Source organism: Scyliorhinus torazame, chromosome 4, assembly GCF_047496885.1.
Source record: "Scyliorhinus torazame isolate Kashiwa2021f chromosome 4, sScyTor2.1, whole genome shotgun sequence".
In the NCBI taxonomy this organism is placed as follows: Eukaryota; Metazoa; Chordata; class Chondrichthyes; order Carcharhiniformes; family Scyliorhinidae; genus Scyliorhinus; species Scyliorhinus torazame.
The window spans coordinates 345,833,476-345,849,817 of NC_092710.1; the positions used below are offsets into that span (position 1 = coordinate 345,833,476).

A 16,342-nucleotide genomic window follows, 5' to 3' on the forward strand; every position below is an offset into this window, starting at 1 on the left:
GCTACTTTGATAGCAGTTTTCAAACCAGCAACAACTGCCAATAAGACGGAAAAAGGCAGTAGACACATGGGAAGACATACCACCCACACATCATCCTTACTTGGAAATATATCAACGTTTCTTCACCTTGACTGGGTTAAAATCCTGGAAATTCCTTCCTATAAGCACAGTGGGTGTACCACTCCAAGTTCCAAGGCCACAGTCCTCATCAGACTGGTCCATTTTTGCATAACCTCCTCTATTCTGTTCATGACAGACTTGATGGTATGGATACAACGGAATCACATTTATCTCAACCATGGGTGCATTATATGGCTGGCTCTGGACAGTTCCTTCGAAAAGAAAGCACTGAAACAGCGGCACTGACCTTATTCTCCTTAACTCCACTCTTGAATCCAACCTTCCTGTTCTTTTTAGACTCACCTGATGAAGGAGCTGCACTCCGAAAGCTAGTGATTCGAAACAAACCTGTTGGACTTTAGTCTGGTGTTGTAAGACTTTTTACTGTGCCCAACCCAGTCCAACGCCGGCATCTCCACATCATGGCTTTTGGAGCCCCCCCCCCCCCACAGGCTGCAACCCGACCCTTGCACGCAGCGATCCCGCCGGCTGCGAGCAGGTGTGGACGGTGCCGGTGGGACTATTTTAAACCATTTCATAGCATAACTGAGTAAAGGTATGCTGGCCAGAACATAAATTTGAACATCCACATGACCATTAACTCTGCTTTTTTCTCACATATTCTGCTTGACCCACTGAGCATTTCCAGAATTCGAGTGACAATGTACACCAAGTACATTGTTGAGTCACTACGATACCTAAGGGTGGGATTCTCTCAAACTGCGGCAAAATCCTACGGCGGGGACGGGAATGTGGAGTGCTTCCCACTGCGAAGGCCGGCAGGTAAACACGCCAACTCATTAATTATGCAACCGTAGTTTTGCGCTGTGTTCAGTGGCAGGACTGCCTCATGGTGCACAGTGTGCCATGGTATCCGGGAGCTGAACATCAATGATCCATAATTGAGAAAAGAAGATGGACCTTCTGAAAGTGAAGGTGGATCTCCTGGGAAAGCAGATGGATAAGCAGGAACATTCTGAGGCTGGAAGATGGACCTCCTCCCGGATACTGAATCTGGAAAATACACCTGATGATGCTACCCCCCCCCACCCCCCACCTGTGGTGTTTTGGGGCCCAGAGTTGCTGGGAGCCTCCGGTTTCCCGATCTGTCATGGCAGGCTGCAGAGGAAGATCCCGGAGGAAATTCACGTCGGTGTAAAACCTTTCTGGGCCTCCTGGCAAACTCTCTGGGTGGGATTCTCTCAGCCTGGGGCCGGGCTGGAGAATCGCCGCGAATCGCGTCACCCCGCCCCGAAGCCAGGACGCGATTCGCCGCAGAGCGCTGGCGTGGTCGGCGTGGCGCCAGCCCCCGCCCCCCGGCGATTCTCAGCCTGGGATGGGCCGAGCAGCCGTAACAAAAAAACCAAGTCCCGCCGGCGCCGTCCACTGTGGTCTGACCCGGAGGGACCTCGGTGTGGAAGGGTCCAAAACACCACAGGGCGGCCTGTGGGGGAGGTGGGGGGGTCTGACCCGGAGGGACCTCGGTGTGGAAGGGTCCAAAACACCACAGGGCGGCCTGTGGGGGAGGTGGGGGGGTCTGACCCGGAGGGACCTCGGTGTGGAAGGGTCCAAAACACCACAGGGCGGCCTGTGGGGGAGGTGGGGGGGTCTGACCTGGAGGGACCTCGGTGTGGAAGGGTCCAAAACACCACAGGGCGGCCTGTGGGGGAGGTGGGGGGGTCTGACCCGGAGGGACCTCGGTGTGGAAGGGTCCAAAACACCACAGGGCGGCCTGTGGGGGAGGTGGGGGGTCTGACCCGGAGGGACCTCGGTGTGGAAGGGTCCAAAACACCACAGGGCGGCCTGTGGGGGAGGTGGGGGGTCTGACCCGGAGGGACCTCGGTGTGGAAGGGTCCAAAACACCACAGGGCGGCCTGTGGGGGAGGTGGGGGGGTCTGACCCGGAGGGACCTCGGTGTGGAAGGGTCCAAAACACCACAGGGCGGCCTGTGGGGGAGGTGGGGGGGTCTGACCCGGAGGGACCTCGGTGTGGAAGGGTCCAAAACACCACAGGGCGGCCTGTGGGGGAGGTGGGGGGGTCTGACCCGGAGGGACCTCGGTGTGGAAGGGTCCAAAACACCACAGGGCGGCCTGTGGGGGAGGTGGGGGGGTCTGACCCGGAGGGACCTCGGTGTGGAAGGGTCCAAAACACCACAGGGCGGCCTGTGGGGGAGGTGGGGGGGTCTGACCCGGAGGGACCTCGGTGTGGAAGGGTCCAAAACACCACAGGGCGGCCTGTGGGGGAGGTGGGGGGGTCTGACCCGGAGGGACCTCGGTGTGGAAGGGTCCAAAACACCACAGGGCGGCCTGTGGGGGAGGTGGGGGGGTCTGACCCGGAGGGACCTCGGTGTGGAAGGGTCCAAAACACCACAGGGCGGCCTGTGGGGGAGGTGGGGGTGTCTGACCCCGGGGCTGGGGGGGGCCCTCCGCTGTTGCCTGGCCCGCGATCGGGGCCCACAGATTGGCGGGCCGGCCTCTCGGGATGGGGGCCTCACTTCTTCCGTGCTGGCCCCTGTAGCCCTACGCCATGTTGTGTTGGGGCCGGCACGGAGAAGGGAGCCACTGAGCATGCACGCGATGGCGCCGGTGACACTGCACATGCACGAACCCGCGGCGCCCAATTGACGCCGGGATCGGCAGGTGGAGTGGCGTGGGTCGCTCCAATGCCATGCTGCCCCCCTGTAGGGGCCAGAATTGCTGATCCTGAGGGCATGTTGACGCCGTCAGGAAATGCGACGGCGTTTATGACGGCATCAACACTTAGCCTCAGGATCAAAGAATCCCGCCCTCCCTTCCTGCCCACTGTTGAACCTGCTGGCAGGGGCTTCGGAGAATTTCACCCAAAGTTTCTGCTGTGCTGCACTTTTCTCAAACGAGTGGGCCACCAGGAATGTTTAAACCGCTTAAAAAATCTCATTCCATCTGTACATTTCTTTGAAACACAGAGACTGGAAAGGCAGGTGTGTCATGTAATTCTTTATTTCCAGATGAGATCCTGGAAAAGATTCCATACCTTTTATCAGGGTCTGGAATTCATTGTACTTGATGAATCCTCTCTCAAGGTTAATCTTCAGAGGCAGCAGTAAAGTGAAAAGGAACTTGTGATTTTCATAAAGACCACGCACTGAATATTTAAACACCTCATACGTCAGGTAGTCAATAATGTTTCTGATTCGCTTGGAAGCAACAGGTGACTTCTTGGATCTGCATGGAAAAAAATCAGAAAACTCTGGCATGTTGGACAAAACTGAAGATTGGTTTTATTTAAAATGGATCATGTATATAAAATGCATTATGTGTATAAAATGGATCATGGATATAAAATGCATCATAGATATATATTCGCGAACAGAATGCAAATGAAAGTTGAGCTTAATGTTGAATTCTTCTAGTTATTTACATGAATGGTTCAGTTCTGACTAGAATCACATGATTGATGAGACTAATCGGTTGAGTCTCAAGCTCCAAGTTATCTTGCCTATCCTAAATGTCTGAAAGATCATCGAAGTGTTTCCAACATTTTGGTTTTATTTAATTTGCAGCATTAGCAGGTTTCTCAGGTTGTAAAAGGAGAAATTTACATAACGTCTTTCATGACCTCACGATGCCCTCAAATGTTTTGCAGCCAATAATGTTCATTTTATCTCCTGTTGTAATGCTGGGAACACAGCAGCATTCTGCACACAGTATTACACAGCAATGTAATAATCCTCCAGATAATCTATTTCATTTCTATTTATTGAGGGATAAATATTGGGCAGTTGATTGAGGATAACTTACCCGCCATTCTTCAAAGTGTTGCTTTGGGAACATTCACCTGGGAGGGGATGCGGAGCCACATTTTATAAAAATATGCGCATGAACATAGACATTAGGAGTGAAGTAGACCATTTGGCCCCTCGAGCCCCTCTGGTACTCAATACAATCATGGCTGATCTGATTCTGGCCTCAACTACACAATCCACCTACCCTCAATAACCTTTGACTCCAGTGTTAGTCAAGAATCTTTCTACTCTGTCTGAAAAGTGTTCATTGTCGCAGCCTCCACTGCTGTCTGGGGAAGAGCATCCAACGATTCATGATCCCATGAGAGAAAATATTTCTCCTCATCTATGTCTTAAATGTGAGATCATGGGCAGGATTCTCCGTTGGCTGACGCTGGAATCGGGAAAGGCAATTGGGCGGAGAATCGGTCGTGAGGCCGAAATCATGGTTGGCACCGGGTGCCCACCAGAATGCCATGGCCGGGTGCCTAGACATAGGTGTCAATGCATTCTACTTGGAACATACAGTAAACACCGTCCGCATATCATGAGCAGGCCTGACCTGGTACCCTCCAGGGCCTCCACAATGCTCCATCTCTGCCAGGAGGAACTACCGACATCAAGTTTCACTTGTGATTTCAAAAATCGGGGAACAGGAGCCTTGGCCGATGAGGGAGAGAGAAGGGGTACGAAAAGTGTCTAACATCAACATAGTGTGCTGACAGTTGTGTCGCTGGTCACATGGCTTCTGGCAGGGAGGTGGCCAGGAGGTGGGCTATGAGGTGGGGGTGGAAGGGCGTGGTACACCATTACTGCAGCCTGCAAGGCAGCTATGCGGCTGCGCATACCGCCTACTGCCCACTGTAAACTTAGTGCGACAGGTCGTATGGGTGTCCCCCTAGGCCACCCCCCTAGGTAGCCTCTGGCCCCAGCCGACCCATCAATGGGATGAACGTGCTTCAGTGCAACCAGTGCCATCCTGTTGGCTGGAATGGGTATGTGTGGGGAGTGAAGTGCTAATGTGTGGCTGCAGCTTATCAGCCTCTTGAGTGTTAGTCCCGCTCCCAGCTAATCTGACACCATTTTTCATTGGAATCAATCATGATCCACGTGGCACCGGAGCTAGCCCATTAATGGTTGATTAATTGTTCCGGGGTGGAGCCAATTATGCTGTCGTAGAAGTTCACCGAATCTGTCCCGGTATCAACAATTAGTCTCTGAAACAGAGAAGCCATCCCCACTTGTTTTTAACTGTGTTTCCTGGTCCTAGTCTCTCTGGCAAAGGGAAACGTCCTCTCAGCAGCAACTCTCATGTCCCCTCAGTATTTTACATGTTTCAATAAGATCATCTCTCAATCTTCTAAACTCCAACAGATACGAAGCTAACCTGTCTAACCTTTCTTTGTAAGATAACACCCCTTCCCATCCAAGGTGTTAATTGAGCGAAACCTCTCTAAACTGTTTCCAACACATTTAATTACTTTCTTAAGTAAGGAGACCAAATCTCCTTGAAACCTTAAGTAAGGAGCATAGTATTCTAGATTATTAAATTGAAAAAGGATAAAAATATGCCACGGATTAAGATCCCAGACTGGAAAAGGGCAGATATTCAGGGTCTAAAATGCGAAATGGAGCAGGTTGATTGGAAACAGAATTTGGTTGTTAAAACAGTGGATGAGAAATGGGAGACTGTCAAAGGAAAGATGAATGGGATGCAAATCCAAAGGTAGAATTGCCTGGATGACTAAGTTTATTGAGGAGAAAATATGGAAGAAAAAATGAGGCATATGATACGTATCGGAATAATAATAGCAATAGAAATCAGGAAGAGTATCTCAAATGCAGGAGAGAGGCTAAGGCTGAAATAAGGAAAGCCTTATTTCAGAGGAAACATGAGGAAAGGATGGCAGACTGTGCTAAAACAAATAGTAAAAGGGTGGCATGTTGGCATAATGGTCAGCACTGCTGCCTCACAGCACCAGGGACCTGGGTTCAATTCCAACCTTGGCTGATTGTGTGGAGTTTGCACATTCTCCCCATGTCTGCATGGGTTTCCTCAGGGTACTACGGTTTCCTCCCACAGTCTGAAGATATACAGGTTAGGTGGATTGGCCGTGCTAAATTGCCCTTAGTGGGGCAAATGGGGTGCTCCTTTGGAGAGTCAGTGCAGACATGATGGTCGGAATAGATTTCTTCTACACCAGGAATTCTATGATCTATAAAATGTTCCTCAAACATATTAATCGCAAAAGATTAGTGTAAGTTAAAGTGGAGCCCATAAGGGACAAGCAGGGTAAGCTGCACTGAAGCAGAGGGTGTGGCAGAGTGCTTTGCTCAGTCTATACCAAACTAAAAGATTGACAGAAAGTTTTCAGGCCTCTCTGAACACATGATTAGTCCGGGGGAACTGGAGGATTACAAATGTTAAGAAAGGAACAAAAGATAAAGCAGGAAACATCAGACCTGTCAGCTTGACATCAATTTGCAGATGATACTAAGCTAGGGAGAATAGTGAAGTGAGAATGATGTTGAGGGACTTCAGAGGGACATTGACAAGTTGGCAAAATGGGCCAACCTGTCAGATACATTTCATAGAATCATAGAATTTACAGTGCAGAAGGAGGCCATTCGGCGCATCGAGTCTGCACCGGCTCTTGGAAAGAGCACCCTACCCAAGCCCACACTTCCACCCTATCCCCATAACCCAGTAACCCCACTCAACACTAAGGGCAATTTTTGACACTAAGGGCAATTTAACATGACCAATCCAACTAACCTGCACATCTTTGGACTGTGGGAGGAAACCGGTGCACCCGGAGGAAACCCACGCAGACACTGGGAGAATGTGCAGACTCCGCACAGACAGTGACCCAAGCTGGGAATCGAACCTGGGACCCTGGAGCTGTGAAGCAATTGTGCTATTCACAATGCTACCGTGAATGTGGTCGAGATTCTACTTCTCACAAATACCCTTTTTTAAACATTTATGGGATGTAGTTATCACTGTGAAGCGATTGTGCTAACCACAATGCTACCGTGCTACCCTAATTTCAATCCAGAGAAATGTGAGGCGATGCAGTTTGGAGAAGTAATGTGGGGAGACAACACAGGCTCAATGGTATAACTTCGAGGGGAGTTCAGGAGCAGAGAGACCTTGGGGTTCAAGTGCATAATTCTCTGAAGGTGGCTAGGCAAGTTGAAACAGTTGTTAAGAAGGCTTATAGCATCCTTGGGTTCATAAATAGAGGCATAGAATATAAAAGCAAAACAGTGATGCTACACCTTTACAAATCATTGGTCAGACCACATTTGCAGTACTGTGTTCAGTTCTCTGCACCTTATTTAAGGAAGGATGTTGAAGAGAGTGCAGAGGAGAATGATACCATAAGTTCATAAGTTCGTAAGATATAGGAGCAGAATTAGCCATTCGACCCATCGAGTCTGCTATGCCATTCTATCGTGTCTTATATGTTCCTACAATGTTACAGACCAAGAGTCGGATTGCAAAATCAGCCACAGCATCTCCTCCCCAGACCACATGACCTAGGAGCGGGAGTAGACAATTTAGCCTCCGTAGCCGAACACCCTTAATGTGATCATGGCTGATCCTATCCTGGCCTCAGCTCCATCGTCATGCCTATTCTCCATAATCCTTCAACCCATTACCAATTAAAAATCTGTAGAACTCCTCCTTAAATATACTCACTGTCCCTGCATCCACCACACTCTGGGTTAGCCAATTCCACAGATTAACAATCCTTTGGGAGAAGTAGTTTCTCTTCAAATCTGTTTTAAATTTGCTACCTCTTATTCTAAAATTATGGTAAGAAGTCTTACAACACCAGGTTAAAGTCCAACAGGTTTGTTTCGAATCGTTAGCTTTCGGAGAACTGCTCCTTCCTCAGGTGAATGAAGATGTAGGTTCCAGAAACATATATATATAGACAAAGTCAAAAATGCAAGACGATACTTTGAATGCGAGTCTTTGCAGGTTATTAAGTCTTTACAGGTCCAGATGGAGCAGGTTAAAGAGGTGTGAATTGCCTCAAGCTAGGACAGTTGGTAGGATTTCGCAAACCCAGGCCAGATGGTGGGGGGGGGGTGAATGTGATGCGACATGAATCCAAGGTCTCGGTTGAGGCGATACTCATGTGTGCGGAACTTGGCTATACGTTTCTGCTCGGCGATTCTGCGTTGTCGCACGTGCTGAAGGCTGCCTTGGAGAACTCTTACCCGAAGGTGAGAGGCTGAATGCCCTTGACTGCTGAAGTGTTCCCCGACTGGAAGGAAACAGCACCCTACGTGCTCACCCTAATGCTCTCATCCCACGTACTCCCCGCGTTGGAGATCTCTACTGCCTCCCGAAAATACACAAGGCCAACACACCAGGCTGTCCTATCGTATCAGGCAATGGGACCCTGTGTGAGAACCTCTCTGGCTACATTGAGGGCATCGGACAAGGAACGCCCAGCTTCTGTCGCGATACAACAAACTTCTTACAGAAACTCATCACCCATGGACGAGTTGAACCAGGAACATTCCTCGTCACAATGGACATCTCAGCACTCTATACCAGCATCCCCCATGACGATGGCATTGCTGCAACAGCCTCAGTACTCAACACCGTCAACTGCCAATCTCCAGATGCAATTCTGCAACTCCTCCGCTTTATTCTGGATCATAACGTCTTCACCTTCAACGACAAGTTCTTCATCCAGACACACGGAACAACCATGGGGACCAAATTCGCACTCCAATACGCCAACATCTTCATGCACAAGTTTGAACAAGACCTCCTCACCGCACAGGACCTTCAACCGCTGTTATACACCAGATACATCGATGACATTTTTTTCCTTTGGACCCACGGCAAAGAATCACTGAAACGACTACACGATGACATCAATAAGTTTCATCCCACCATCAGACTCACCATGGACTACTCTCCAGAATCAGTGCATTTTTGGACACACTTGTCTCCATCAAGGACGGTCACCTCAGCACTTCTCTTTACCGCAAGCCCACGGATAACCTCACGATGCTCCACTTCTCCAGCTTCCGCCCTAAACACATTAAGGAAGCCATCCAATATGGACAAGCCCTCCGTATAGACAGGATCTGCTCAGACGAGGAGGAGCGTAACAGACATCTACAAACGCAGAAAGATGCCTTTGTACGAATGAGATATGGTGCTCGACTCATCGATCGACAGTTCCAACGTGCCACAGCAAAAAAATGCACGACCTCCTCAGAAGACGGACATGACTGACAGAGTACCCTTCGTCGTCCAGTACTTCTCGAGAGCGGAGAAACTACGACATCTTCTTTGCAGCCTTCAACACGTCATCGATGAAGATGAACATCTTGCCAAGGTCATCCCCACCCCCCCACTACTTGCCTTCAAACAACCGCGCAACCTCAAACAAACCATTGTTTGCAGCAAACTACCCAGCCTTCAGAACAGCGACCACGACACCACACAACCCTGCCATGGCAATCTCTGCAAGACGTGCCAGATCATCGACATGGGTTTTGTAAGGGCCACGAAGAATCCAGCACGAGTTTTAAGGATACAAAGTAATAACGTTTATTTACTATCACAATATATACATAACAGTAGCAGTAACTTCCCTTGCTACCTGCTCCTTCCTGCTGGTTCCTGAACTGGCCAGCTTATTTATACTAGGAGTTTCTCCGCCCCCCTCATTGGGGAAGTTCATACTCCCACAGGATTGTGGGATAGTCATTAGTCCCCAGCCAATCGTAAGTAGGCAGGTTATAACATCCCTCCCCCGCAAAGTCCAAGGAATACACTGAAGACCCTGGTGAAGGAAGGCGTCGGACTCGTTTGGCCGCAGGCCGGACGCCATTTGCACGCGGCGCTGGATCAGGCGGCGTGTAACGAGACGGAGACCGGCGCTTCCGTGATGAACGGCGTGGTTGTACATCCACGGCCCGTGGACCCGAGGATTCCCCCTCTGATGCATCCTGTGTCTCCATCTCGGAGTCAGAGTCTGCTGCCTCCGTCATGTCAGCGTCTCTATCTCCATTTGGTCCCGTAACGACCTGCGCAGGCTTCGAGTGAGGCACCAGTGGAAGATTTTGAGGACTACCTTCCCTTGTCTCTGGTCTTTGCGGCTGTTGAAATGAGCTCCGGGGGTGGGGAATCTTTTGAGGGGATGATCTTCTGGACCGGACGTGGTCTACATGTTTTCGCTGGAGACGACCCTGGGCTTGCACTTGGTAAGATATAGGGCCCGTTTGGCGAAAGATTACACCAGGAACCCATTGGGCACCACCAGCAAAATTCCGCACGAATACTGGGTCACCGGGTGCAAACTGCCGAATCGGACGATGCCGAGACAATCCCTGTCCCTGCCGTTCTTGTGTGCGGCGTACTTTTGCGCCAATGTCCGGGAAAACCATACTAAGGCGGGTGCGGAGTCTCCGGCCCATTAGGAGTTCTGCGGGAGCTACCCCAGTCACTGCATGGGGGGTGGTCCTGTACGTAAACAAAAAGCGAGCCAGTCTCGTGTCCATTGATCCCGAAGACTGCTTCTTTAGGCCTGAAATACGCACTTTGTGCGACGTAAACGGACTCCAGCCTCCGAAAGGCATCGAAAGACAGCCTCCAGATTTTCCAAATGCTCTTGCTCCGACGTCCCTGTAATCAACACATCATCTAGGTAGACAGCCACACGTGGTAAACCTCTCAAAATGCCCTCCATAACACGTTGAAAAATTGCGCAGGCAGAGGATACTCCAAAGGGCAACCGTGTATATTCATACAGGCCCCGGTGTGTATTAATTGTTACATATGGTCGGGAGGCAGGGTCCAACTCCAACTGCAGGTAGGCGTGACTCATATCTAATTTTGTGAATGAGAGTCCACCTGCAAGTTTCGCGTAGGGATCCTCTATGCGAGGCATTGGATATTGGTCGAGTCGGGAAACTGTATTCACTGTAATTTATAGTCGCCACACAAGCGAACTGTGGCATCTGGCTTCATTACTGGTACAATTGGTGCTGCCCAGTCAGCAAAACGGACGGGCCTGATAATACCCAAACTCTCCAAACGAGTGAGCTCCCCTTCTACCTTCTCGAGCAAGGCGTAAGGCACTGGGCGCACCCGGAAATAACGTGGCGTGGCTCCTGGTTCAACTTGGATACGGGCTACGGCCCCTTTTATTTTCCCCAAACCAGGCTGGAATACCTCTGGGTATCGTCCTAGCACCTCTGTCAACCCTCCAGAAACTGTTTGGAGGATGTGCTGCCATTGCAACCGCAAATGGCGCAACCAGTCCCGACCCAACAGGCTGGGCCCATGGCCACGCACTACGATAAGTGGGAAACGCCCCTCCTGGCGTCCATAGGCAACAGGGGTCATTGTAGTTCCTGCAATGTCCAGTGGTTCCCCCGTGTAGGTGGCCAACCTGGCCTGTGAGTCAGTTAATGTAAGGGTCTGTATACCCTGCTTGATGCGGTCGAATGTCCTCTGGGCGATCACGGAGACCGCTGCGCCAGTATCCAACTCCATCTCCAGCGGGTGGCCATTGACCCGTACTGTCACCTTAATGGGGGCCACACGGGGAGCTGCCACACAATGCAGCTGCAGGCAGTCGTCCTCCGTCTCCATGCCCTCAGGAGTGGTCGCCGCAGGTTCATCCACATGGAAGGTACGGCCTCTGAGCTGGTCCCAGTTACGGCCCCTGGGCTGGTCCCAGTTTCGGTCGGAACGACGGCGCCTCTGGCGTCCCCAGGACCGCCGTCCGCGACGGGGTCGGCGCCTACAAGTCTGACACGGACATGGCTCCTCATCCATTGGCTCTGGAGAAGGCTCCCTTCGGGGAGGAATGTCCAACGGCCACTGGCGTCGGTCTGGATGTTGCCTCGCCCAAGGTACCGCAGGAGTGCGGGGGGGCGTTTTTGGGCGGAAAGGGTTGCGCCCCAAGGCATGCACTTCCATTCCCTGTAGCTCCTGTACTCCTCGCTCAGTGCTCTCTCGGGACAAGACTATTTGTATTGCCTGTTGAAAAGTCAATGTTGGCTCCGCTAACAACTTTCTCTGGGTTGCTGCATTGTTAATACCGCAAACCAAACGGTCGCGTAACATTTCTGACAAGATCTCACCATAGTCACAGTACTCCGCAATCCCGCGTAGCCTGGATAAAAAATCGGCAAGGGATTCTCCAGGGGTCCTCTCAGCGGTATTAAACCGGTAACGCTGGACTATCGTGGACGGGTTTGGGTTAAAGTGTTGCCCCACTATTCACAAGTTCATCAAACGTTTTGGTGTCCGGCGCAGCTGGGTACGTAAGGCTCCTAATCACCCCAAACGTATGCGGGCCGCAGGCGGTGAGCAATATGACCACCTGGCGCTCGTTTTCAGTGATATTGTTTGCCCGGAAATAGTAACGCATCCATTGTGTGTACTGGTTCCAGCTTTCCAGCGCAGCATCAAAAACATCCTAACGTCCGTACAGAGGCATGGTGTAATAGAAAACAACTTCCAACCTGTATCCAACAAAAATCCAGGGAGGTGGCTTCAGCAGTGTAGACAGCTATTCACTTTAACCCTCATCGCCAGTTTTGTAAGGACCACGAAGAATCCAGCACGAGTTTTAAGGATACAAAGTAATAACGTTTATTTACTATAACAATATATACATAACAGTAGCAGTAACTTCCCTTGCTACCTTCTCCTTCCTGCTGGTTCCTGAACTGGCCAGCTTATTTATACTAGGAGTTTCTCCGCCCCCCTCATTGGGGAAGTTCATACTCCCACAGGATTGTGGGATAGTCATTAGTCCCCAGCCAATCGTAAGTAGGCAGGTTATAACAATGGGTACCACCATTACACGTGAGAACACCGCCCACCAGGTACGTGGTACATACTCGTGCGACTCGGCCAACGTTGTCTACTTCACAAGGGGCTGGTTTAGCACAGTGGGCTAAACAGCTGGCTTGTAAAGCAGAACAAGGCCAGCAGCGCGGGTTCAATTTCTGTACCAGCCTCCCCGAACAGGTGCCGGAATGTGACGACTAGGAGCTTTTCACAGTAACTTCATTTGAAGCCTACTTGTGACAATAAGCGATTTTCATTTTCATTTCATACGCTGCAGGAAAAGATGTCCCGAAGCATGGTACATTGGCGAGACCATGCAGACGCTATGACAATGGATGAACAATGGATGAACGCACATCGCGCAACAATCGCCAGGCAGGAATGTTCCCTTCCAGTCAGGGAACACTTCAGCAGTCAAGGGCATTCAGCCTCTGACCTACGGGTAAGCGTTCTCCAAGGGGGCCTTCAGGACACGCGACAACGCAGAATCACCGAGCAGAAACTTATAACCAAGTTCCGCACACATGATTACAGCCTCAACCGGGACCTTGGATTCATGTCGCATTACATTCACCCCCCACCATCTGGCCTGGGCTTGCGAAATCCTGCCAACTGTCCTGGCTTGAGACAATTCACACCTCTTTAACCTGCTCCATCTATAAAGACTTAATTATCTGCAAAGACTCACATTCAAAGTATCGTCTTGCATTTTTGACTTTGTCTATATATATGTTTCTGGAACCTACCTCTTCATTCACCCGAGGGAGGAGCAGTGCTCCGAAAGCTAGTGATTCGAAACAGACCTGTTGGACATTAACCTGGTGCTGTAAGACTTCTTACTGTGCCCACCCCAGTCCAACGCCGGCATCTCCACATCATGGCTAAAATTATGACCTCTCGTTTTGAATGCCCCACATCAGCTCCACGTCTACTTTGTCAATATCTATTATCATCTTATATACCTCAATTAGATTTCCTGTGATTCTTCTAAACTCAGGAGAGTACAGGTCTAAACTGTTCAATCTCTCTTCATAAGCCAGAGCTGAATTGCAATCGGTTTACGATCCCCCTGGGAGCTCAAACTGGCAAGCAATTCAGTGTCCAACACCATGCAAATTTATACATGGTGTAGAATATGAGGAATTTCCAGGGGATCCAGCTATCGGACCACCAACTTGAGTGGGCGGGCCAATGATGAGGACCTGCGCCGACCACTCCCCCCCTCCCCCCCCACAGTGTAAATCAGCCCCGAAGCACCCAATTCCCCACCCCCCCGGATAGCCCTGAGCCCCCCCAACCCAAGGACGGGGGTGACCCAACCCGCTCCCTCTGTAATAGGAGGGCCGCCCCATGGACCCCTGAAATAGCGGGATTTCCACCCACCCCCAAGGGTCCCCTGGAACAGGGAGATGCACCCCCTTCAGGGACTCCTGTAATAGGGAGATTCCCCACAGGTGCCCCTGTAATACGGAGCACTCCCTCCCCCACCCCGCTTCAGGAACAGGGAGACGTGCCACAGAGACCCCTGTAACAGGGAGACTCCCCACGGGGACTTCTGTAATAGAGAGATTCCCCACAGGGGCCTCTGTAACAAGGACACTCCCCACGGGGACCTCTGTAATAGGGAGACTCCCCTTGGGGACCTCTGTAATAAGGAGACTCCCCTCGGGGACCTCTGTAATAGGGAGACTCCCCTCGGGGACCTCTGTAACAGGGAGACTCCCCACGGGGACCTCTGTAATAGGGATACTCCCCTCGGGGACCTCTGTAATAGGGAGACTCCCCACGGGGACCTCTGTAACAGGGAGACTCCCCACGGGGACCTCTGTAACAGGGAGACTACCCACGGGGACCTCTGTAACAGGGAGACTCCCCTCGGGGACCTCTGTAATAGGGAGACTCTGCACAGGGGCCTCTTTAACAAGGAGACTCCCCACGGGGACCTCTGTAACAGGGAGACTCCCCAGGGGACCTCTGTAATAGAGAGACTCCCCACGGGGACCTCTGTAACAGGGAGACTACCCACGGGGACCTCTGAAACAAGGAGACTCCCCATGGGGACCTCTGTAATAGGGAGACTCCCCACGGGGACCTCTGTAATAGGGAGACTCCCCACGGGGACTTCTGTAATAGAGAGACTCCCCACGGGGGCCTCTGTAACAGGGAGACTACCCACGGGGACCTCTGAAACAAGGAGACTCCCCATGGGGACCTCTGTAATAGGGAGACTACCCACGGGGACCTCTATAACAAGGAGACTCCCCACGGGTACCTCTGTAACAGGGAGACTCCCCATGGGGACCTCTGTAATAGGGAGACTCCCCACGGGGACCTCTGTAACAAGGAGACTCCCCACGGGGACATCTGTAACAGGGAGACTCCCCATGGGGACCTCTGTAACAGGGAGACTCCCCATGGGGACCTCTGTAATAGGGAGACTCTGCACAGGGGCCTCTTTAACAAGGAGTCTCCCCATGGGGACCTCTGTAATAGGGAGACTCCCCACGGGGACATCTGTAATAGAGAGACTCCCCATGGGGACCTCTGTAACAGGGAGACTCCCCACGGGGACCTCTGTAATAGGGAGACTCCCCACGGGGACATCTGTAATAGAGAGACTCCCCACGGGGACCTCTGTAACAGGGAGACTCCCCACAGGAACCTCTGAAACAAGGAGACTCCCCACGGGGACCTCTGTAATAGGGAGACCCCCCCCCCCCAGGGACCCAGTAATAGGGGTGGACCCCCCCCCCCCCCCCCCCCCCCCCCACCCCCCCACCCCACACACAGTGTATTTCATCAAACCTTGTTTTGCCTCTAATCATCTATTTCCTTGTGGTCACTCTGGTCGGATCCAACCGTCTCCTTCATTATGACAGGAATGGAACATAAAAATAATGATGTTACATTTCATTTATGCAGGACATTAGTGAGGCCACAGCTGCATTTTCCATTCAGGAGGCTCTGTTCTCCCAACGGAGCTGAATCACATCTGCTTTGTGCAGGCGCTGGGAGCAGCATCCAGATTCAGTGTCCCTTGCAGTGCAAATTGATGCATTGTGGGATTAGAAGAGATTCCATCATAAATCCCGCTGTCAGTCTGTCATTTTGAGCGGATGGCCCAGTAGCAAGGTCTAGTGGATGCCCCCGCACCCCCCACCCATAGCCCACCCCCCTCACCCCCGGCAATGCAAATCCTGCCCCTCACTGAAAAGAAAGGGCATCCCCGCCCCAACCATGGTAATTGCTGGATCACCCCCCCCCCCCCCCCATAGGACGCACACAAAAGGGTCTCTGGACCCCTTCCCCAACCACCACACCAGAGAACCAAATCAGACACCGTCCTCAGTCTCCCATCAGAGACCCCCACCAGAGATCCTCATCAGAGACCCTCCTCCATCTCCCCATCAGAGACCCCCACCAGAGATCTTCATCAGACCCTCTCACCAGAGATCCTCATCAGAGACCCTCCTCAGTCTCCCCATCAGAGACCCTCCCCAGAGATCCTCATCAGAGACCCCCCCCAGAGATCCTCAACAGATACCCCACCCCCAGAGATCCTCATCAGAGGCCCCCCCCAGAGATCCTCATCAGAGACCCTCCTCAGTCTCCCC

The 16,342-nt window shown here is 51.6% G+C and overlaps 1 protein-coding gene across 1 annotated transcript in view; it reads right to left on the bottom strand.

Moving 5' to 3' along the window:
• Positions 1-16,342, bottom strand: part of LOC140411508 (dynein axonemal heavy chain 8-like) — a 2,059,122-nt gene that overhangs the window by 290,356 nt on the left and 1,752,424 nt on the right. Inside the window, exon 78 of the mRNA XM_072500594.1 lies at positions 3,133-3,323. Coding sequence (XP_072356695.1) covers positions 3,133-3,323 — 191 coding nt within the window. The remainder of the gene's footprint in view (positions 1-3,132; positions 3,324-16,342) is intronic.